The sequence below is a fragment of the Dermochelys coriacea genome, chromosome 3 (genome assembly GCF_009764565.3).
Source record: "Dermochelys coriacea isolate rDerCor1 chromosome 3, rDerCor1.pri.v4, whole genome shotgun sequence".
Classification (NCBI taxonomy): domain Eukaryota; kingdom Metazoa; phylum Chordata; order Testudines; family Dermochelyidae; genus Dermochelys; species Dermochelys coriacea.
The window spans coordinates 205815341-205833571 of NC_050070.1; the positions used below are offsets into that span (position 1 = coordinate 205815341).

At 42.3% G+C, this 18231-nt stretch overlaps 1 protein-coding gene across 11 annotated transcripts in view; it reads left to right on the forward strand.

Annotated features, from left to right (window-relative positions):
• Nucleotides 1–18231, forward strand: part of RIN2 (Ras and Rab interactor 2) — a 122998-nt gene that overhangs the window by 49263 nt on the left and 55504 nt on the right. For 6 of the 11 annotated variants that reach the window (XM_043512155.1, XM_038396030.2, XM_038396028.2 and 3 more), the window contains one exon: nt 4564–4656. In XM_043512155.1, coding sequence (XP_043368090.1) covers nt 4600–4656 — 57 coding nt within the window. In that variant the 5' untranslated portion in view covers nt 4564–4599. Of the gene's footprint in view, nt 1–4563; nt 4657–4842; nt 4946–11253; nt 11366–11869; nt 11905–14399; nt 14613–18231 lie in introns of those variants that run through there. The other 5 variants (XM_038396034.2, XM_038396038.2, XM_038396035.2 and 2 more) reach the window with 4 other exon arrangements.

Here is an 18231-nt window from a genome sequence, read left to right on the forward strand (position 1 = left end):
TAGGGATGCAGTAACAGCTTAATAGATAGTGCACTAGACTGGGAGTCAGGAGAGCTGGGTTCTGTTGTCAGTGCTGTCATTCACTTGCTGTGTGACCCTTGGTAAGGTAAATCATTTCCAGCCTCTGTTTCCTCCTACCCTTTGTCTTGTCTGTTTAGACTGTAAGATCTCTGGAGTACTGTTTGTACAGTGCTGAGCACAATGGGACCGTAATCCCAGTTGAGGCCTCTGTGTTACTTTAATACAAATAATAGTAACAATAGCAGCCATGCAAACGGCAGCATGCAAACGTATACTGCCTTTGAAATACCCAACAAGAAAAGGATGCAGTTTTCCAGATGCTATTTTATTATTGATGCTGAATCTAACACCTGCGCTGCTAGACTTAATAGTTTATAGATCTTCACACTGTAAATGTTGCTCTTTTTCATAGTATTTGTAACATAATATATTTGTTTTGTGTGTGTTTGAAATGTTATAACATACTTTTCATTTCTACAAGTGGCAATAGTAAAATTAATTTAAAAATAAAATCTTGACTTAGTCTTATTTTGGTAGTACCAGTGCTGTATGTAGATATACATCAGGTACAGTAAAACTGAAGATTAGATTTCCTGTGAAAGGGCTGTTTCTTACAAATTAAGTTATTAATTACACAGTTTTATGTGAATGTGTAGAGAGGGATGTGTAATTAAATTACATAACTCATAAATCCCCAGTGCTCTTCAAGTTTGTGGTGTCGCATGGGGGATGAATTTGATGCTGTCTTTTAAAGGGACATCATCAGCTTGGAAATTGCATTTCTGTCTTAATTTCTTTTTACCTATGATTGTTACAGGGAACCGCCTAAGATGACTGTAACTGAAGGAAGATAGTGAGGAAATAAATATTTGTTTTATTTCAGCTTATGTACTTTGGGCCAAATCCTCAGCTGCTGTAAATGGGTGTCGCTCCATTGCAGTCAGTGCCAGCAGAGGATCTGATGCTTAGTCAGTTTCGCAGTTAGTTGGTCCTCATTTGCACTTCCTGTCTAATGCACCGCTGTGGGGATGACTGAGGTGGAACTTGCATACATGCTCCAGATCATGCTCTTCCATTTGATCCACCTTTCTGACAGAAGCCCATAAAACCCTTTGGAGTGAAATTGGCATCTGTACTTGGGGCACTGGTAATGGCACAGCTCACCTCATAATATGAGCACATCAGCAGGGACTTACCAGCCTGGGATATGATCTGTGGCCTTTTTGTAGAGCATCTAAACCCCTTTGGTATTCTTCCTGTGCTGTGGTCCCATATGTTAGATTCTCAGCTGAGTGAGCGTCTTAGAAATCTCATTGTAGAGCTTGCCACTTCTGTTCTTCCTCCCAAATTTATAGGCCCCGGTAGCCTTGGTGTCTGCCTCTAGCAAGCTGGCTACAAGATGTGGTGCTGTCTTCTGTGGGGATGTTGTCAGAAAACCAGAAAAGAGGTAGATTGCAAGAAAAGGATAGAGGCAAGGGATCCTAGTGGTTGTGGGAAGGTATTGGAGGATGAACAGCTCTTGATTGTTGTGTAGTGGTGCTAGCCTGCATCCACGTTACATACAGATCAAGTTAGCAGCTCTCACGAGAAGCTCACTCGAGGTCTGCCCTACACACATGGTCGTGCCAACCAACTAGTCTTACTACAGCCAATACACACAAGTGATGAGACTGTATGCATGCATAGGGGCCAAGTTAGAGAGGACACTTGAACTATACCTCGTGTTAACTCACTAGTGAAGGCAAGCCCCTGAATTGGAGGTTGGAAGAAACTCTCTCTTTACTGGGATCCCTACGCAGAGCTTGAGAGCAAGAGAAGTCCTGGGGCATTGAAGGGTGGATGGGAGAGTTGAGAACTCCCTTCTGTGCTTCATGGAGCTCCCAGACTCCTGCTTGGAGACCAAGCATGACCAAAACCTTGGGGGCTGATCTTTCCTCCAAAGCTCCTAAACACTTTTGGAGTGTGAGTGTGTGGGGTGGTGGTGTTAGCATTACAGTAGCACCTAGCAGCCCCAGCTGCGACCAGAACCCTCCTGTGTTAGATGAGGAAGTGGATTTTAGCCCACAAAAGCTTATTCCCAGATAAATTTGTTAGTCTATAAGGTGCCACAAGTACTCCTCGTTTTTGCTGGTACAGACTAACACAGCTACCACTCTGAAACCTGTACATGAACATAGTAAACTCTTTGGGGGCTGTCTCTTACTATCTAAATGGAGAAGAGGGTGGGAGAAGGGAAGAGGTTTTATTCCCGTTTTACAGATAGGGAACTGAGGCACAGAGAAATTAAGTGATTAGTCCAAGATTTCAGAGTAGCAGCCGTGTTAGTCTGTATTGGCAAAAAGAAAAGGAGTACTTGTGGCACCTTAGAGACTAACAAACGCATCCTATGAAGTGAGCTGTAGCTCACAAAAGCTTATGCTCAAATAAATTTGTTAGTCTCTAAGGTGCCACAAGTACTCCTTTTTCTTTTTGATTAGTCCAAGTATCACTCTTTAGTTCCTCACTGAAAAAGACCCTTATTAGCATCAGCCAGGAAATATAAATAAATCGAAACAAATCAGACCCTACTATTTAAAGAGAGCTCTTGTCAGAAACTTAAATCTCTTAAAATTAGAAAAGCTGACCACATCTCTTTGAGAGTACCTGCTTCTAGCTACTCCTGGGGGTATGTCTCGGTGCAAGCTGGAAGTGTAAATTCCAGCTCAAGGAGATGTACCCATGCCAGCTCTGATTGACCTAGCATGCTAAAAACAGAAGTGTAGCCATGGTGGCACAAGTGGTGGGAGGGGACAGCCTCCCCAAGTACCGCCCCATCCAAGACACTAGGCGCATAGTAGGGCAGCTAGCCCCTTCCAATATTCATTCTGCTGTGGCTATACTTCAAGCTACCGTGCTAAAAATAGATCAGTGCTAACATGAGTATGTCTCCTTCCGTTGGAATTTACACCTCCACTTTGAAGTGTAAAAGCACCCTAATAAACCAGTGGAGTTTGAGTTCAGTTTGGTTAAGCATACAGAATTCCAGATTCTTATCTGAACCTCTGCAGTCTGCAAAATCAAATTGAAAGTCTCTTGAAAACAGGATCATTTATGAGTTTCCCAGCCCTTCTACTTTTCTTTCTGGCCGCACCTTGTAAGTGAAAAATGGTCACCTTTTTTAATGTTCTGCACTTTCAGTTTAGCTCTAGTAATGGGCACAGGTTCAGAGTGGGGCAAATGGTAAGCTTCCTGCTACATGCTAAAATGAAAGAAAATCTTCCGTTTTATCCATCTCTCCTCTTCTAACTCATAGTTTTACCTCTCCTTCTTTTGTAGGTCTTTTCTTTTGCCTCTCCACTCTTTTCCGTCACCTGTTTATTATTATTATTACTATTATTTTTTTTAACTCCTCCTTCGTCCTTGACCTTGGTCTTTGCCCTTTTTGAGTCCTTCTAATAATGCCAATAAAAGAAAGCAAGAGTCTGTTGTTTTTGGGCTTTTTTTTAAGCAGACATTTTGGGCTCAGCTGCTACTTTCCCTCAGATTTAAACTGCAGCTATTCGATGCACTCAGTTTTTCACTGAGTGCATCGAAACAATCCAAACAAGCTTCACATTTTCTGTGGTACATTTTGCACATCCAAGATTTGGTGCAATAATTGGGTGAAAACTCCAACATAATAAACTAATGTAATTTAATGAAGGGGTGGACTGGGAGAGGAGAACGAGTTTTTAACTTACGGTGAAAAATGACGACTCACGACTGCAGATTTTGGCCTTCGTTTAATTCAGGACTATGTTTGCAGGAAATACAAATTTGAGTCAATTGAGACATATTTTTTAAACATTGCTAATCAGCTAGTGTGTGTGTGTGTGTGTGTGTGTGTGTGTATATGTATGTATGTATGTATGTGTATATATGTATATGTTTAGAGAGAGCTATGTTTGTGCAATCATTATATTCTTCTGGATAGTGAATCACGTTTTATTCAGCTATGGAAAAAGGTGATATCTTTGTAATTGCGCCCTGCATATACATTTCTCTGATGCAAGGGTCAGAAAGGTTAATGATTACTTCACCGTCTTAAAGTAGGATTTTTTCCCCCTCTTACATTTACAGTAACTTGTTCTCTGTTCCTTGCTGGTGATATTTTTTTCTCTGATCAGCTACATTAAAGCTGTAATCTTTGGGAGCGGATTGTGGTGACATCTAACATTTGTTCTATTTGTACTTCAGACTGAGGTCAAGCAAACAAACAAAGCAATCATTATGTTTTAGCATTCTTTTTTAATGAGTGCATTAAAATCCTCTCAGAGCATTACAGGATCAGTTGTGAAGGGAAAGGGGGGGAAAACGGAACTCCCAGTAGCTGTCTTTTGAAGCAGTGTAATTTATAGGAAATAATAGACAAAAAGGATATGTAAGGGCTTTGGTGGGAAATCAATGGCACTATGTTGTTGACGGAAAAAGATCTTGGCAGCACTGTTGTTGTGACTGTTCCTGTGGCTTAGAAAGGAATTTCCTACAGACTGGACTAACCATTAAAAATGTCTCTACTTTTAGGAGTTCAAGACATTCAGTGGAGTCTTCCCAGGGTAGATGTCGTCTGTGACAATGGAAGCCCGTTGTCTGGAAAAGAGAGGAAGTTTCTTTAAGGTAAAAGGAAGATCTGATTTACTTCAATAATTAGGAAGACACATTTGCTTTGAAAAGTATGGCTGTTTATAATCTCACTACCAGCTGCAGAGAACCTTGGTGCTTTTACAAAGCTATGCTGCGAGAACTTGCCTTAGCACAGTTGGAAATTTATTCTGTCTTCCAGCAGTTGACGATTTTGCAATTGAACAGACAAATACAAACACAAGGCACATGGCTTTATGTGAAACTGATGCTGCAGAATATGCCAAACAGCCGTTGATATGTAGAGAGCTTTATTTGTAAATTGGTAAGCATCTTACTATGTGTCTCATTTTACAAGTTTTGAGGTCTGATTTAAAGTCCAGCCCTTTCATTTGTATGTTTTTGCTATATACTGTATATAACGATACATTCTGTGTAAAGGTTTCTCATGGCTTTCCCTGCAGCTGCTACTGACAATATACATTACACACACACACACACACACACACACACACACACACACACACACACACACACACACACACACACACACACACACACGCGTTATTACAGTTCTTGCAGCAGATATTGCTGTCGTTAAAATTGCAAGACAACCTTGACTTTTTTCATTCTAACTCCTGATTTTTCTTTGTTCATAATTTTTTTCTGAAAAAATTCTCCCTTTGGTTGAATCTTTCCGTGCTTAGTTTCAGTCCACAGATGATTTTATGAAAACTCGTAGAAAAACTCTTTAATGGTTTTTGAGTTACCTGAGCATGAAAAAATGTATTATTTTTCTACTTTAAGCAGATATTTAAGACTTTTTTTAATGTATTGATAAACTCAAATGACTGGATTTTTAAAATTCTGGATTTCATACATGGCTAGTCCTCAGTGAGGAATAGCTGTGTTAATTCTGAGACCATATTTAAAATACACAGTTAAAAGCGACCTGAAAAAGTGGAGTTCATGCATTTACTGTTAAATAATGTACTAAGTTTAAACTACATGCTCACCTGCAACACTATGGAATAGCAAAAAACATAATTGTATAACACCACAGTCCTACAATCAGGATTTTTTTCTTCCACTCCCCTGAGTTATATATTTGTAAATAAAAACAAGGAAATTAAATGCAACAACCATTTTTCATGTGACATTAAGACAGCAAATTTCAACACAACAGTCACAAAATTGGAACAGTTAAAGTTCTCACAGCAACATTGATTTACCCCCATGATACAGAAAGATATAACAAGATCTAGTGGCTGGAAGTTGAACTTAGACAAACTCAGACTAGAAATAAGGAGGAAATTTTTAACAGTGAGAATAATTAACCGTTGGAACAATTTGCCAAGGGTTGTGGTGGATTCTCCATCACTGGCAATTTTAAAATCAGTACTGGATTATTACTAAAATAGATGCTGTAGTCCAAACGGAAACTATTTCAGGGAATTATGGCCTCTGTATTATACACAAGGTCAGACTAAATTATCACAATTGTTCCTTCTGGCCGTAGAATCTATGAATATGTTTTTATTACTACTGTAGTTGGTATGGTAAAAGTATACTTAATGTGCAGAGAATGCCCCAAGTTAGTTAACTCACTGTTGCACCAACAATGTATTGCTGGAGTACATTTCATTTTATATGAATATTTTCATTTTATTTAAGAAATCCTTATTCCCTCCTGAAGATAAGGATATAATGAAAGTTTTTACACAGAAGGTAGTTGCATGCTGACATAAAAATCATTCGTTTGTGATGTGGAAAACGTATGCGACTCCTGGGGGTGTGTGTGTATGTATGTCTGTCTGAGGTTTTGATGATACTTGCTCTTTTGCATATTCTCCTCCTGTACATTACAGTGAAAACAGTGTTACAATATACAGTGACACTCTGATTCTTAGCATACTGCTTTTAGCTGTCACGGTGGCATACAGGTCCTGATATCCTGTGTTTCAATAAAAAGGGCCAATGAACCCTTCCATTCTACACTGCAGAATAGAGCTAAAGTGTAAGAATTGCATGAAGTGGGCCAGGAGGACATTATAGAAGGATGGAAAAGAACCAACAGCCTGGCAGACTGTCTGAAGTACTGACACCTGTTGGGGATTCTATGGATTTGGAGGGGAGATATAACTGCTCAGAGCTGGGTGACAGTGTGGAGCCCCGGCTGTACGCATCATGGTCGTCTCAGAATCCCACTGAATACACCTTGGAAGTGCCTGAATTCCTCAACAGCATTAACTTCAGATCCGGTGTTTTTTACCCCCCACTAAGCTAATCATGAGCATCTGCTTGGGGAGGGCACACCCTGTGGATTTCCCCAAACCAATGGGCCAGAGCTTTCCACAAATCCTAAGGCTCCCCAAGAACAAAAAGTCTACTGCGTCTCCCCCCCACCACCACCCCTAATCCCACCCTTTGTGCACAGCTACAGATTCCTACCGCCGCAGGGAGCATGTCAGGAACTATCCTGCTGAGTTTTTGACCTAGCTTTTCTCCCTTTTCATTGCCGAGTCAACCCAAGTGATTAGCACCTGGGTAGCTCAGCCTGGGTGTGAACAGCCACACTGCAAAGCCATACCCCATTGACTGCATCCTCACTGGCACTGTGCTTCCCCATGTGTGTCGCTAAGATGCTGTGCACTCCAACTGCTCAGATTCTTTCTCAGTGACTTGTGGGAGAACATGTCATTCTGGGCACATAGTAGGGAATTGTGGGAAGGAACTGGAGGACATTGAATGGTCTAGCCTGCATTCTTAGTGCGAAGTAGGTGGATTACCCACCCAAATGAAAGCAATACTTGGGTTTTGGCCAATGGCTCAGATGAGCCAGCTGGCTTGGATTGAAAGTCCCACTAAACTTGGGAGAGAGGATTTTATGTGGATGGGAGAGGAATTGCGGCAACACCTGCTTAGAAGCCTGAGTTAACTCTGCAGTGAAGAGGTATCCACAAAGTGACTCTCCCCTAGGGCAATCTGTAATTCTGACCCAGCTCTACCGACAGCATAAACGATAGTTCAGACCAGACACAGGCATTTCTGTTTCATTCTGCTCCCAGACCAGTCTGCGCTACACCTTACACTGTTGGTAACACCATTGCTGAAAAAAGGACAGTTTTCCCTAATGTAGACAGGCCTGTAAGTAGTGACTGAAATGCTAGGAGGGCTGGTTGGTGCTGAATTAATATGTTTGGATTGTTTTTTGTCTCAGAATATTGGCATACTACTGCAAACTTAGCTACTTGACACTGAAGAGCTAGATCGTTCCGAAATAATGGTATTGACTCTCTCTTCTCCTGACATTGCTGCTAACATACATAAAAAGCTAAAACGTAATGGATGCCTGGCAGCTGCCATCCTGCTGAGTCTTAGTTGCCCAGCCTTCCCCATCTGTACTAGTCACACCCTAATCTTCCCCCCAGCAGGTTACATTCCAGACATTTCACAGCTGTGACCCTTCCCATACCAAGGCTGAAAACATCTCTTGCTGTCTGAATCTGAATCCCTCCCAGGAAACTACCCTAATGCCTTGTCTACAGAAGAGACATTTGGTATGCCTAGCATGCCAGCAACACTGCACGTGCCCATGAACCTCCGTGCTCCCAATGGTGCAGAGACAAACACAGCAGTTTGGATTAGACTTGCTTCCAGCAAAACTAACCATGGTGTGCCTCTCACCAGTGTCTGTATGAATGGGGATAGCTGATATAATAGCTCCACTAAACAGTCTTCCCAGAAGGCATTCTAAATCTCCCAAAAGCGACTGCTTCAAGGAACTGTGCGCCATATGTATGCTGGAAAGTGGAGGGTGTCCAGAATAGTGCAGTGGGACATATGGGTATGGCAGGTCAGACGCAATTTACTCACTAAAAGAAAAGGAATACCCGTGGCACCTTAGAGACTAACAAATTTATTAGAGCATAAGCTTTCGTGAGCTACAGCTCACTTCATCGGATGCATTACGAAAGCTTATGCTCTAATAAATTTGTTAGTCTCTAAGGTGCCACGGGTACTCCTTTTCTTTTTGTGAATACAGACTAACACGGCTGTTACTCTGAAACCTGTCAATTTACTCACTGTCTGTCCTGCAAGATGGCATAGGATCAGAACTATTACAGCCAGGGAGAAGTTAAAACTTCTCTAGGCATTTCTTAGCTAGTATGTCGGGTTTGAATTGTAATGCTATAGCCTGGGGTTTAAAAAGAAAAAACCTAAAGGAGTTAGGTGCCCATCTTCCTCTGAATTTCAAAGGGATTTGGACACCTTAAGTTCCTTGTAAAATCCCAGTCGTATTCATTTTAAAATATATATTTATCTGTCCAGCTGTTTTAAAACCAAAGTGCAAGTCTTCCTTTTAAGTCCTTAACTGGCAGTGGATATACCTAGACTCCCTGGAACATAGGGGCTAATAATGTTAATTGATATAGCATCGTGTCATTAATTTTCACTTTGACAGCCTCATAGTATGATTACAATGACATACTTTCACACTGAAATGCTCAGTTAATGCATTACAGATTTTGTTTGTCTATTATTTTAACACAGTCTTATTAGGCAAGTCATTGGAAAATAAATGAGGCATGAGTTATATTGCAGTGATAGAGCTTTTTCCCCTGTGGTAACTTATGTAAAGCCTCATGCAATCAAAAATAACCAGGTTCATCTGGGGACAGAATTAACTTCTCAGTTTTTGGAACACATTCTGGTTATGTCCTGCTTTGTTTAGACCCAGCCATTGTTTTTATTTGGTGGCAATCAACAGTCTTTTTCATTTCGAGTGAATGGCCAGGCAATTCATTAATATAAGCAAACTATCTCAATTTCTCAGGAGTATGCAGAGATTATCTTCAGACGTGGTGGAGGCCGGGAGTTCAAGAGATTGGAGTGGGGGGTCCTGTTCTGTGTATTGTCTACATTGACTTCAGTGGGACTTAAGTACAAGCATTGTGCTTGCTGAATCGGGTCTTGAGGAAGGGTTTTGTTTTGTTTTTTGTTTTTTTTGGTAAGAGATGCTCTCCTTAGTTTTATGTATAATTATTGAAAACTATTGCTGTTTTCAACTAAGAAACAAACAAAACAAGACCTCATGGTAACTAAAACAAACACAAACCATTTTATCTCCTTTATTTCAAGCCTCCTTATTATCAGATAATTATATTAGGAGACCAAATTCTCCAGCTTATTAAGGCTTCTTTTTGACACTATAGTAACATAAAGAAAAGGAGTACTGGTGGCACCTTAGAGACTAACAATGCATTTTTCCACCAAATGCATCCGATGAAGTGAGCTGTAGCTCACGAAAGCTTATGCTCTAATAAATTTGTTAGTCTCTAAGGTGCCACCAGTACTCCTTTTCTTTTTGCGAATACAGACTAACACAGCTGCTACTCTGAAACCTATAGTAACATAAACAGCCGTAACATCAATTTGACTGGCCATTGAAGATTTCCACCCTCCTTTCCCCTCCCTCCCCATGTAAGGGAATTTTTGGGTGGTACAGGCACCTCGCGCCAGCCTTGCCCACTGGTATGTGGGTAACTAGACAAAAAAGGGTATGATTAGGGCATGTGTGCCCTAGTAATCTCTAGCTATCAAAATGTCCCCTTATGGCATTAGCAGCCAATGTAAAAACAGCCCCAAGGCTGCTCTAATTTTTGCCAGAGACCAGTAGGTGGCTGGCCCTTGGATTGGACGGATGGAAATGTGGCCCAAAGCTACCTTTTCGTTCCCACTGGAGAATTATGCTGAATAGAGTTTGGCTGTAGCTCAGGATCTAGGCTAGAACATCTTGGTAGTGTCAAACAATTTGTGTATTCAGGCTGACTGCATTCCTTTTGTATTGTACAGTTGGAGAGCAGATATATTGGTGATTTCTTTCACTCTACAGGGGTGTTTCCTTCTCTTTCTCCATGTGTGGGGTCATTAGAGCACAGCTAAGTAACTTAGCTGCATCTGGATGGGTTAGACAAGAAAACACTTCCAAGTTCAGATTTAAAAAAGAATGCTATATTATTTTCTTTTAATTTATATTACTTCACCCAAATATTTTACTTACTCTTTCATTGCTTTGTGTTTGGAGAGCACATCAGAGACATTTCCATATCCATGATGACTCCTAAGATATATTTCTCACAGCCTGTCTTCAAAGGAGAATTTAGGGACATTTTGCTAATATATTTTATTTTTCATTTATTCAAGTTTTTCATTTAATCTGCTACCTAGTTTCTGAATGTACTTAAATCTATCTGGACTGTCTTGCCAATCTCAGTACCTTTTACTATTTAAAAAAAAAAACAAAAACAAAACTAACCAACACAAAAAAAAACCAACCCCTAGTAGGTGTTGATGGCAAACTTCATCAACTTGTTGTCCTTTCAAGAATATTGAAATGGTCCCCATTGTAATAGCTTCTGAGCACCTTGCAATTTAGTGTTCATTCTCACAACGGAGGAAGGTAGGGAAATATTACTGTTCCCATTTTACAAAAAGACTAAGGGCATGTCTGCACTTACTGGGGATCAGTGCTGTGGTGATCGATCTGCTGGGGGTTAATTTAACAGGTTTAGTGAAGACCCGCTAAATTGACTGCAGATAGCTTTCCCGTTGACTTCTGTACTCCACCAGAACGAGAAGCGGATTGGGAATCAGCACTGCAATCGATCCACCGGGGGTCGATTTATTGGGTCGTATCGCTCTCGTGTCAACTCCGGTACTCCACCAGAACAATAAGCGTAAGGTAAGTCAATGGGAGAATTTCTCCTGGTGACCGAATCCGGTGTAGACACCACAAAAGGTCGACCTAAGCTACATCCAGGCCTGCCGAGAGCAATTCTGGGCCCTAGGGCCAGGGTTGTCCCTAGTGGGGTCGGGGCATGGGGCAGAAGTTATGTTTCGTCACTTCTGGGACGCTGTTACTTCTGGGACCGACCATGCCGGCCTGCGGGGACCCCCAAAGTGCAGGGCCCGGAGCGATCGTGTGCGCCCGTAGGAGCCCTGCAAGCCACCTGGGTGATTTAAAAGGGCCCGGGGCTCCTGGCTGCCACCGCTCCTACTGCAGCAGCAGTGGTGGTGGCTGGGAGCCTCCAGGCTCTTTTAAATCTCACGGGTCTGTGGGCAATTGCCCCTTCGCACCCTCTCCTCCCCACCCCCTGTGTAGACCTGCCCTAAGTGACTCACCTGAAGGTCACACAAGGTTGGTTGTTTTTTTTTTGTTTTTTTGTTTTTTTGTTTTTTTTGGCAGAGCAGAGATTTGAATCTTCATCTCCCTAGTCCCAGGTTAGTATCTAACCAGCAGGTCATCCTTCCTCTCTGTTGGCTCTCCCAACCGTTAAAACATTTTAGAGGGACCCATCTATTGTCTGTCTACCCTGAAAATAAACAGTTTCTGAGACTTGCCTATTACTTAACCAGATTTTAATCCATAACAGAATTAAATGTTACCAGCCCAAGGGGGGGTATTAGAAATTCCTGGCTCACAGCACAAATTGCAAGTTGCTGAAGTATATAAATACTTCAGTTCTATGCAGATATTGGGAAAAGTCCACAAATAGGAACTCTCAAGCATTCGGCCATCACTGGCTTTTTGCCAGGCTCTTATACAGAATGTCCTTTGAGAATTGCTGCACTCTACTTATCAAAACAGGAAGGAAAAAGCTCAGATGCCAAAGAGGATGCAAGGCTCCAGAAAGAATGAAAAATGGAAAAGCTGGGGGGAAAGAGCGCAAGAGCAGGGAGTTGCTTCCTGATTAAGTACAGCATTGGTCCTTGTTTTTAGGACATGCTCCCTTTCCAGGTTAGAAATGTTTATCCTCCTTTTTCCATCTTAGCTATTTTAAAGGTCTGAGTGTGATTCCCTTAGAAACGTTCTGTGGTGGCCACTACAGTTGGTCCTTGAAGTGCATTATGAGCAACTTAGAGGTATCATAAATTCACAGTGGACTTTTAGTTACATTGCAGTACAGAAGCAGGTACTGTAATGCATCTGCCATGCAAAGATAGGAATGTTTTTTCTTCCTAACAATTGTCCTGCAACAACCATCTGGACAAAAGGCAGCTGTTCTGCAACACCGGGACTTTTTGCTCCAGTCTAATGGATAGAAAGATCCACCTGTAAAAATCAATGGTATGGATATCTTTCCAAGGGCCATGTGAGACAGTGGATTAGATTATCCATTGTGGCTGCACTCCTCTAGACACAGGGCAGTAGTATATGGTGATGGGGAGACGGTTATAGGTCCCTGATTCTGTGCTGGTTGGCCCCGAAGTCTGTTAGAATAGCTTAGAGCAGCAGTTCTCAAACTATTGGTTGGGACCCCAAAGTGCGTCGCAACCCCATTTTAATGGGGTCACCAGGGCTGGCTTAGATGTGCTGGGGCCCAAGGCAGAAGCCTGAGCCGCACCTCCTAGGGCCGAAGCCAAAGCCTGGGGACTTCAACCCTGGGCTGCACTGCTTAGGTTACAGGACCCCTGCCTAAGGCTGAAGCCCTTGCGTTTCAGCTTTGGTCCCTCCACCTGGGGCAATGGGGTTCAGGCTTTGGCTTTGGCCTTCCCCTACCCAAGGCGGCAGGGCTCAGGCAGACTTAGGCTTCGGTCCCCCCTCCCTTGGGTCGTGTAGTAATTTCATTGCACTGCAACCCCCTTCTGACAGCAAAAGTTTGAGAATCCCTGGCTTAGAGGCTGCTCTGACTTATACCACTGGTATAAATTCCTGAAGATGTAAAGCAGAGTGGAAGAGCAATTTCATCAGCTCAGTAGCAGAGGAAACTGATGTGCATGAATAGCAGTGGTCTACTCCATTTGTGGACATTGTATACTAATTCGTATACCATCTGCACTAGCCTTCAAAGGCCAGGTCTATGGGATGACTATTGTTGGCTGACATTAAGCATAATGGGTTGCAGTACAAAAGAAAACGTTGTGTGTATGTGTGATTTTGAGATGTTTGTATTTTGCAAGTTCATTCCTGGATTTTGGGACTGTAAACTGGGTGGGTATATCAGGTAATGTTTGGGTTTGGTTTTGTTGGGCAATATCATGCCAGAGAAGAGTTCTGTGGCTGCTGATTTATACTATGATGTTGTTCTAGTATGTGACATCATTTACTCTGTGTCATGGTAATTATTATTTGGGTTTATAATGGCTGTGTATTTCTTCAAATGAAGATGAATGGCAAAATGATGGCATTACAGAATTTGACCTTGAAAAGGGTTTTCCTTTTTTGGATTATTTCTGAGGAAGTATTGTGGACCTGAAACTGGTTGTTATATATGTAGAAATTACTGACTTAATTTAAAATTTGGATTCCAGATGATGACTTTCTATTTTCTCCTAGGAGTTTGCTCTGTGTTTGTTTGTTTTTTTTAATGTTTTTATTCTTTGTATATGTGCACCAATGGTCCCAGTTTCAGTAATTCCTGTATTATTGGCTTTGGTATCAGTATCTCATTGCCATGAATAATCCCTGCAAGATCTCTGCAGATCACTTCGATGGTCTTAAAGTTTGATTGCTATGAGCTTGGTAAAGAGCCTGCAGACAGAAATGTATTTCCATCTGATCTTTTAAGAAAATTTCCTCAAAATATTAGTCTTTTGGGGTTTGATTCAAAACTCCTTGAAAGTCAGTGGTCTTTTTCCATTGAGTTTGATGAGATTTCAAACAGGCCCTTTGTGAAGGTAGAACTGAATTTCAAGAATTCAAATATATAGGGCCTTATGAGGTAACGAGCAACTGCATTGACCTCTCACCATCATAACTGTTATCATTTGTTCAGCGTTCTAGCTGGTACTTTTGGGTAGAAGTGTGTTTAAGAGCTCCATGTAAAGATCTGCATACAAGCTGCCCTTTGTGGTGTACAACTGTGAGGAACTGGGGAATCTGTCTGTACGGCAGTGGTCATCAACTGGTAGATCGCGATCGACTGGTCGATCCTGGAGCCTCTGACTGTCGATCGTGATCTCCGGCTGCTAACAAGGAGCCGCCAGAGGTAAGTGCCGCCTGGCAGGAGCCTGTACCCCTCCCACACCCCTAACCCCCTGCCCCAGCCCTGATCCCCCTCCTGGAGCCTGCAACCCATACCCTCTCCTGTACCCCAACACTCTGCCTCAGCCCGGAGCCCCCTCTTGCATCTAAACTCCCTCCCAGAGCTTGCATTCCTTACCCTCTCCTGCATTCCCACACCCTGCCCCAGGCTCAGCCTAGAGCCCCCTCCCACACTCCGAACCCCTCTGCCCCAGCCCAGAGCCTGCACTCCCTTCGGCACCCCAACCTCCTGCCCCAACCCCATGAAAGTGAATGAGGGTGGGGGAGATTGAACGATGGAGGGATGGGGGAATGGAGCGAGCAGGGCGGGGCCTCAGAGCAGATCCTGGGTGGCACTTAAATTCAAAAAGTGATCTTGTGTGTAAAAAGGTAAAGACCACTGCTGTACAGTCTCTGGATTCTGTGTGAGATTATGAACTCTCTCTCTATATATGCCAAAATACAAACTCCATTTTGAATGTGCAGCCTTTTGTCTTGTCTCTTGTCTGTTTCAGATTATCCATTCATATGGATAGGTTCTATTCAGTTCACGTTAATGATTCTGGTCTCGAACCAGAATGTTAAGTGATTCAAATATCTCATCCCTTCCCTCTTACAATCAGTATGCAAGTGCATAGGGAAGTTCAGGCACACATACTAATCATTAACATATTATCAAAATTTCCACATCTATCCCATCAACAAATACTTTTATTGATCGTAGAAAACCCAGGAACCATGCTACATATTCTTGAGCTCCATCTGCTGGTACATTAGCTGTTAGCACCTCTTGTAACAATATCTGCCTGTAAACAGCAAAAGTGTAAACATTCTTATAACAATTTCCAGTTTGAATTCTTCCAAGACGAGGGCAACTATTTTTGCTTTGACTTTTTTGTTTTGCAAAAAATTGTTTGTGCTTTCGGTGAAATTCATTTTTCTTTTGTCAAAACAAAAAAACAAACCTGAAAACAAAAAAATTTTGGCCAAAACCAGATATTTTTATTTGGATATGTTGCCACAGTACCTTCTGGGAATTGCAATTCAGTTGACTTATGTCTCCATTCTCTTCTGTGGTTTGCACATGTCAGCTGGGCTTCAACTCCCATGATGCATCGTGGTCAAAGGACTCCCATGATGCACAACCTCCCCTTAACAAATCATTGCATCTTGGGCTTGCGCCAACTCCCTGTCACCGTGACAGGGAGCGAGCGACATTGCTCTCCACCTCCAGTGAGTACCTCCGCTGAAGGTACCCCTCATTCTCCCACCAACTGTACCCCCTCGGCTGCCCTTCCGGCAATGTCCTCTTTTTGGGAACCTGAAATATAGTAATCCCTAGCATGGGGTCGCAATGCCACTCATTTTTAGCCTGCCCACCCCTCCATTGTGGACCTTGGGTGAATTGCCAAAAAAGAGAGAATGCAATTTATGGGCCACCTTCATAAAAAGTTTGGGAACCACTCCCTGAATAAACTCCACACAGACTCTCTCATGGCTAACACCAGTCTTGTCTGGAGCAGATTTAATAACACACAGTTCAAAACAATCCTCAAAGTCATAAAATGAAGTCCAACACCACAACAACATAAACATTCATACTCCGCTCTGGAACATTCAGCCAGTCCTGAAGCTTTTTTGTTTGTTTGTCTGCTCTTCACCAAGCAACCACTCCCAGACCTTCCTAGCTGGAGCTGAGCCTTTTTGTCTCTTGGTCTCTGGATAGCCCCTTCTGCTGTTCTCCTGGCCTTCTTCTGGTTACTCAGGGTCTCCTGCAGGAACTTTTTGCTCTCTACAGCCTCTGCCACAACTTCCTTTAGCAACATCCTCACCTCCCTGCATTGAGAGAAGTCAGCAGGTAGCCAGCCTTCCCCTTTTGCTATCTTCCCCTTTATAATGCCCAGGTGCTTTTCCTTAAGCCCAGTTGGGTAGCAGGTAATCCATCACAGGAGCACTGGCCTCTGCTCCCTCTTAAAGGGGCCAGTCATCCAGTGACAAAAAATTGCTTTCAGTAGAAAAATAACACAGAGCTACTATATCAATTGGTTGCTTTATTCCAGTATTTAATTAATTAAAAACCTTATATTTTAAAAAATAGGCGAAGCTGATGCAGCAGGGACAGTTTGATGCATCATGGATTCCAGGGATTTTGCTAAAGAATTTAGGGCCAGCTTTCTGTGGACTAGTTAGGGCCTTTTCTCAGATGGACAAATGGTTCTCTAGCTCGATGAGATTTTGCATGGGTCACACTTAAGAGGCCATGAGCAACCGTTGAATAGCAGAACTTTGGAGAGGCAACCCAGGTTGTCTTTAGATTCCTGTTGCTTCCTTGGAGTGAAGAATGCCATGATTTTAACTTTCTCCCCTGCTGTTCAGACATTTCCTTTTGGCTAGTTTTTTTTTTTTCCCCCCTCTTTGGTTTAGTTAGGCATGGCTAAGAGGAAAGCAACCAGGTACTCCTATTGTGATGAGAGTGCACAGTCAGGTCTGACCAGCTCCTCTGCGTTTTATATGGCAAGCTTCTCAACTGTAATTCATGATCATGGCTGAGATCTAAAACACCCAACCTTGCCTCCGCTGTAGCTACTGAGGAGAGCAGAGCAGACCTCTACAATTGAAGAGTGGGCAAGGTTGGTAGATCTCTGGGATGCCAAAGTCACACAGGCAATTAAAGAAATGACTTTTTTCCTTCCCCCATTTCAGATAGACTTCTCTGTACCAATTGACTTTGTGGCAGCCAGAGGGCTGCTGGAGAATTCTTCCTCTGTTCCTGCTAAGTCCTAAGAAAGCACCTGAAATTAAAAGGGAGACCTATTGTGGAAGTCACTTGGGTTGCTAGTCAGTGCTCAAATAATCTCTGTTCCCTTTGCCTCATTTGATAATGTTGTCTTAAAAACTGTGGCTCCCTCTTTTGATGAGCCAATTAAGAGTAGTCCACACAGTTATTCTGAATCTTTGCATTATGTAAGGTGCTTGCAGGGCAGACCTTAGGGCTTATGAGACCTTGTGCAAAGAGGCGTGAGGTACTATTGTAGTTCCTCCCTCCTTGCGATCAGGGCCTCCATTCTCTGTGGTGGTGTTGGAGGCATTCTGCAGGAGGATTGAGTAGGAGGAGATGGGACTCTGTGTCACCACGTACATAGCATAGGTCTAAGGATGCTCCTAAAGACCCAAAATGTCACACTCTTGATTTCAGAGATGTCCCTGTCATCTTAATACTTCATATTGCAAAGGTCAATTTTAGAGTTGGTATAATGAATTAACCAAATAATTCTTTAATAATAATAATTAATAATATATTTTAAAAATCTGCTTCTATGTAGTGATTTCTCATTGGAGGATCTCATACTTTATAAAGGTAGATAGAATTACAGGTCACACAGTGCATCATTGGCAATCGAGTTTGAACCCAGGTTTTCTAACTCATAATCTTCTATTCTAATTAATAAACTGATGATGTCTCTTTCTTACATTACTGGATTGAAGAAATAAGGAAGCAGCAAATGTCCTGGAAGTAAGTGGTTACTCATCCCTGTGACTGACCTCAGCATTTCAGCCACTTAGCATGCTCAGGGTTTGATAAC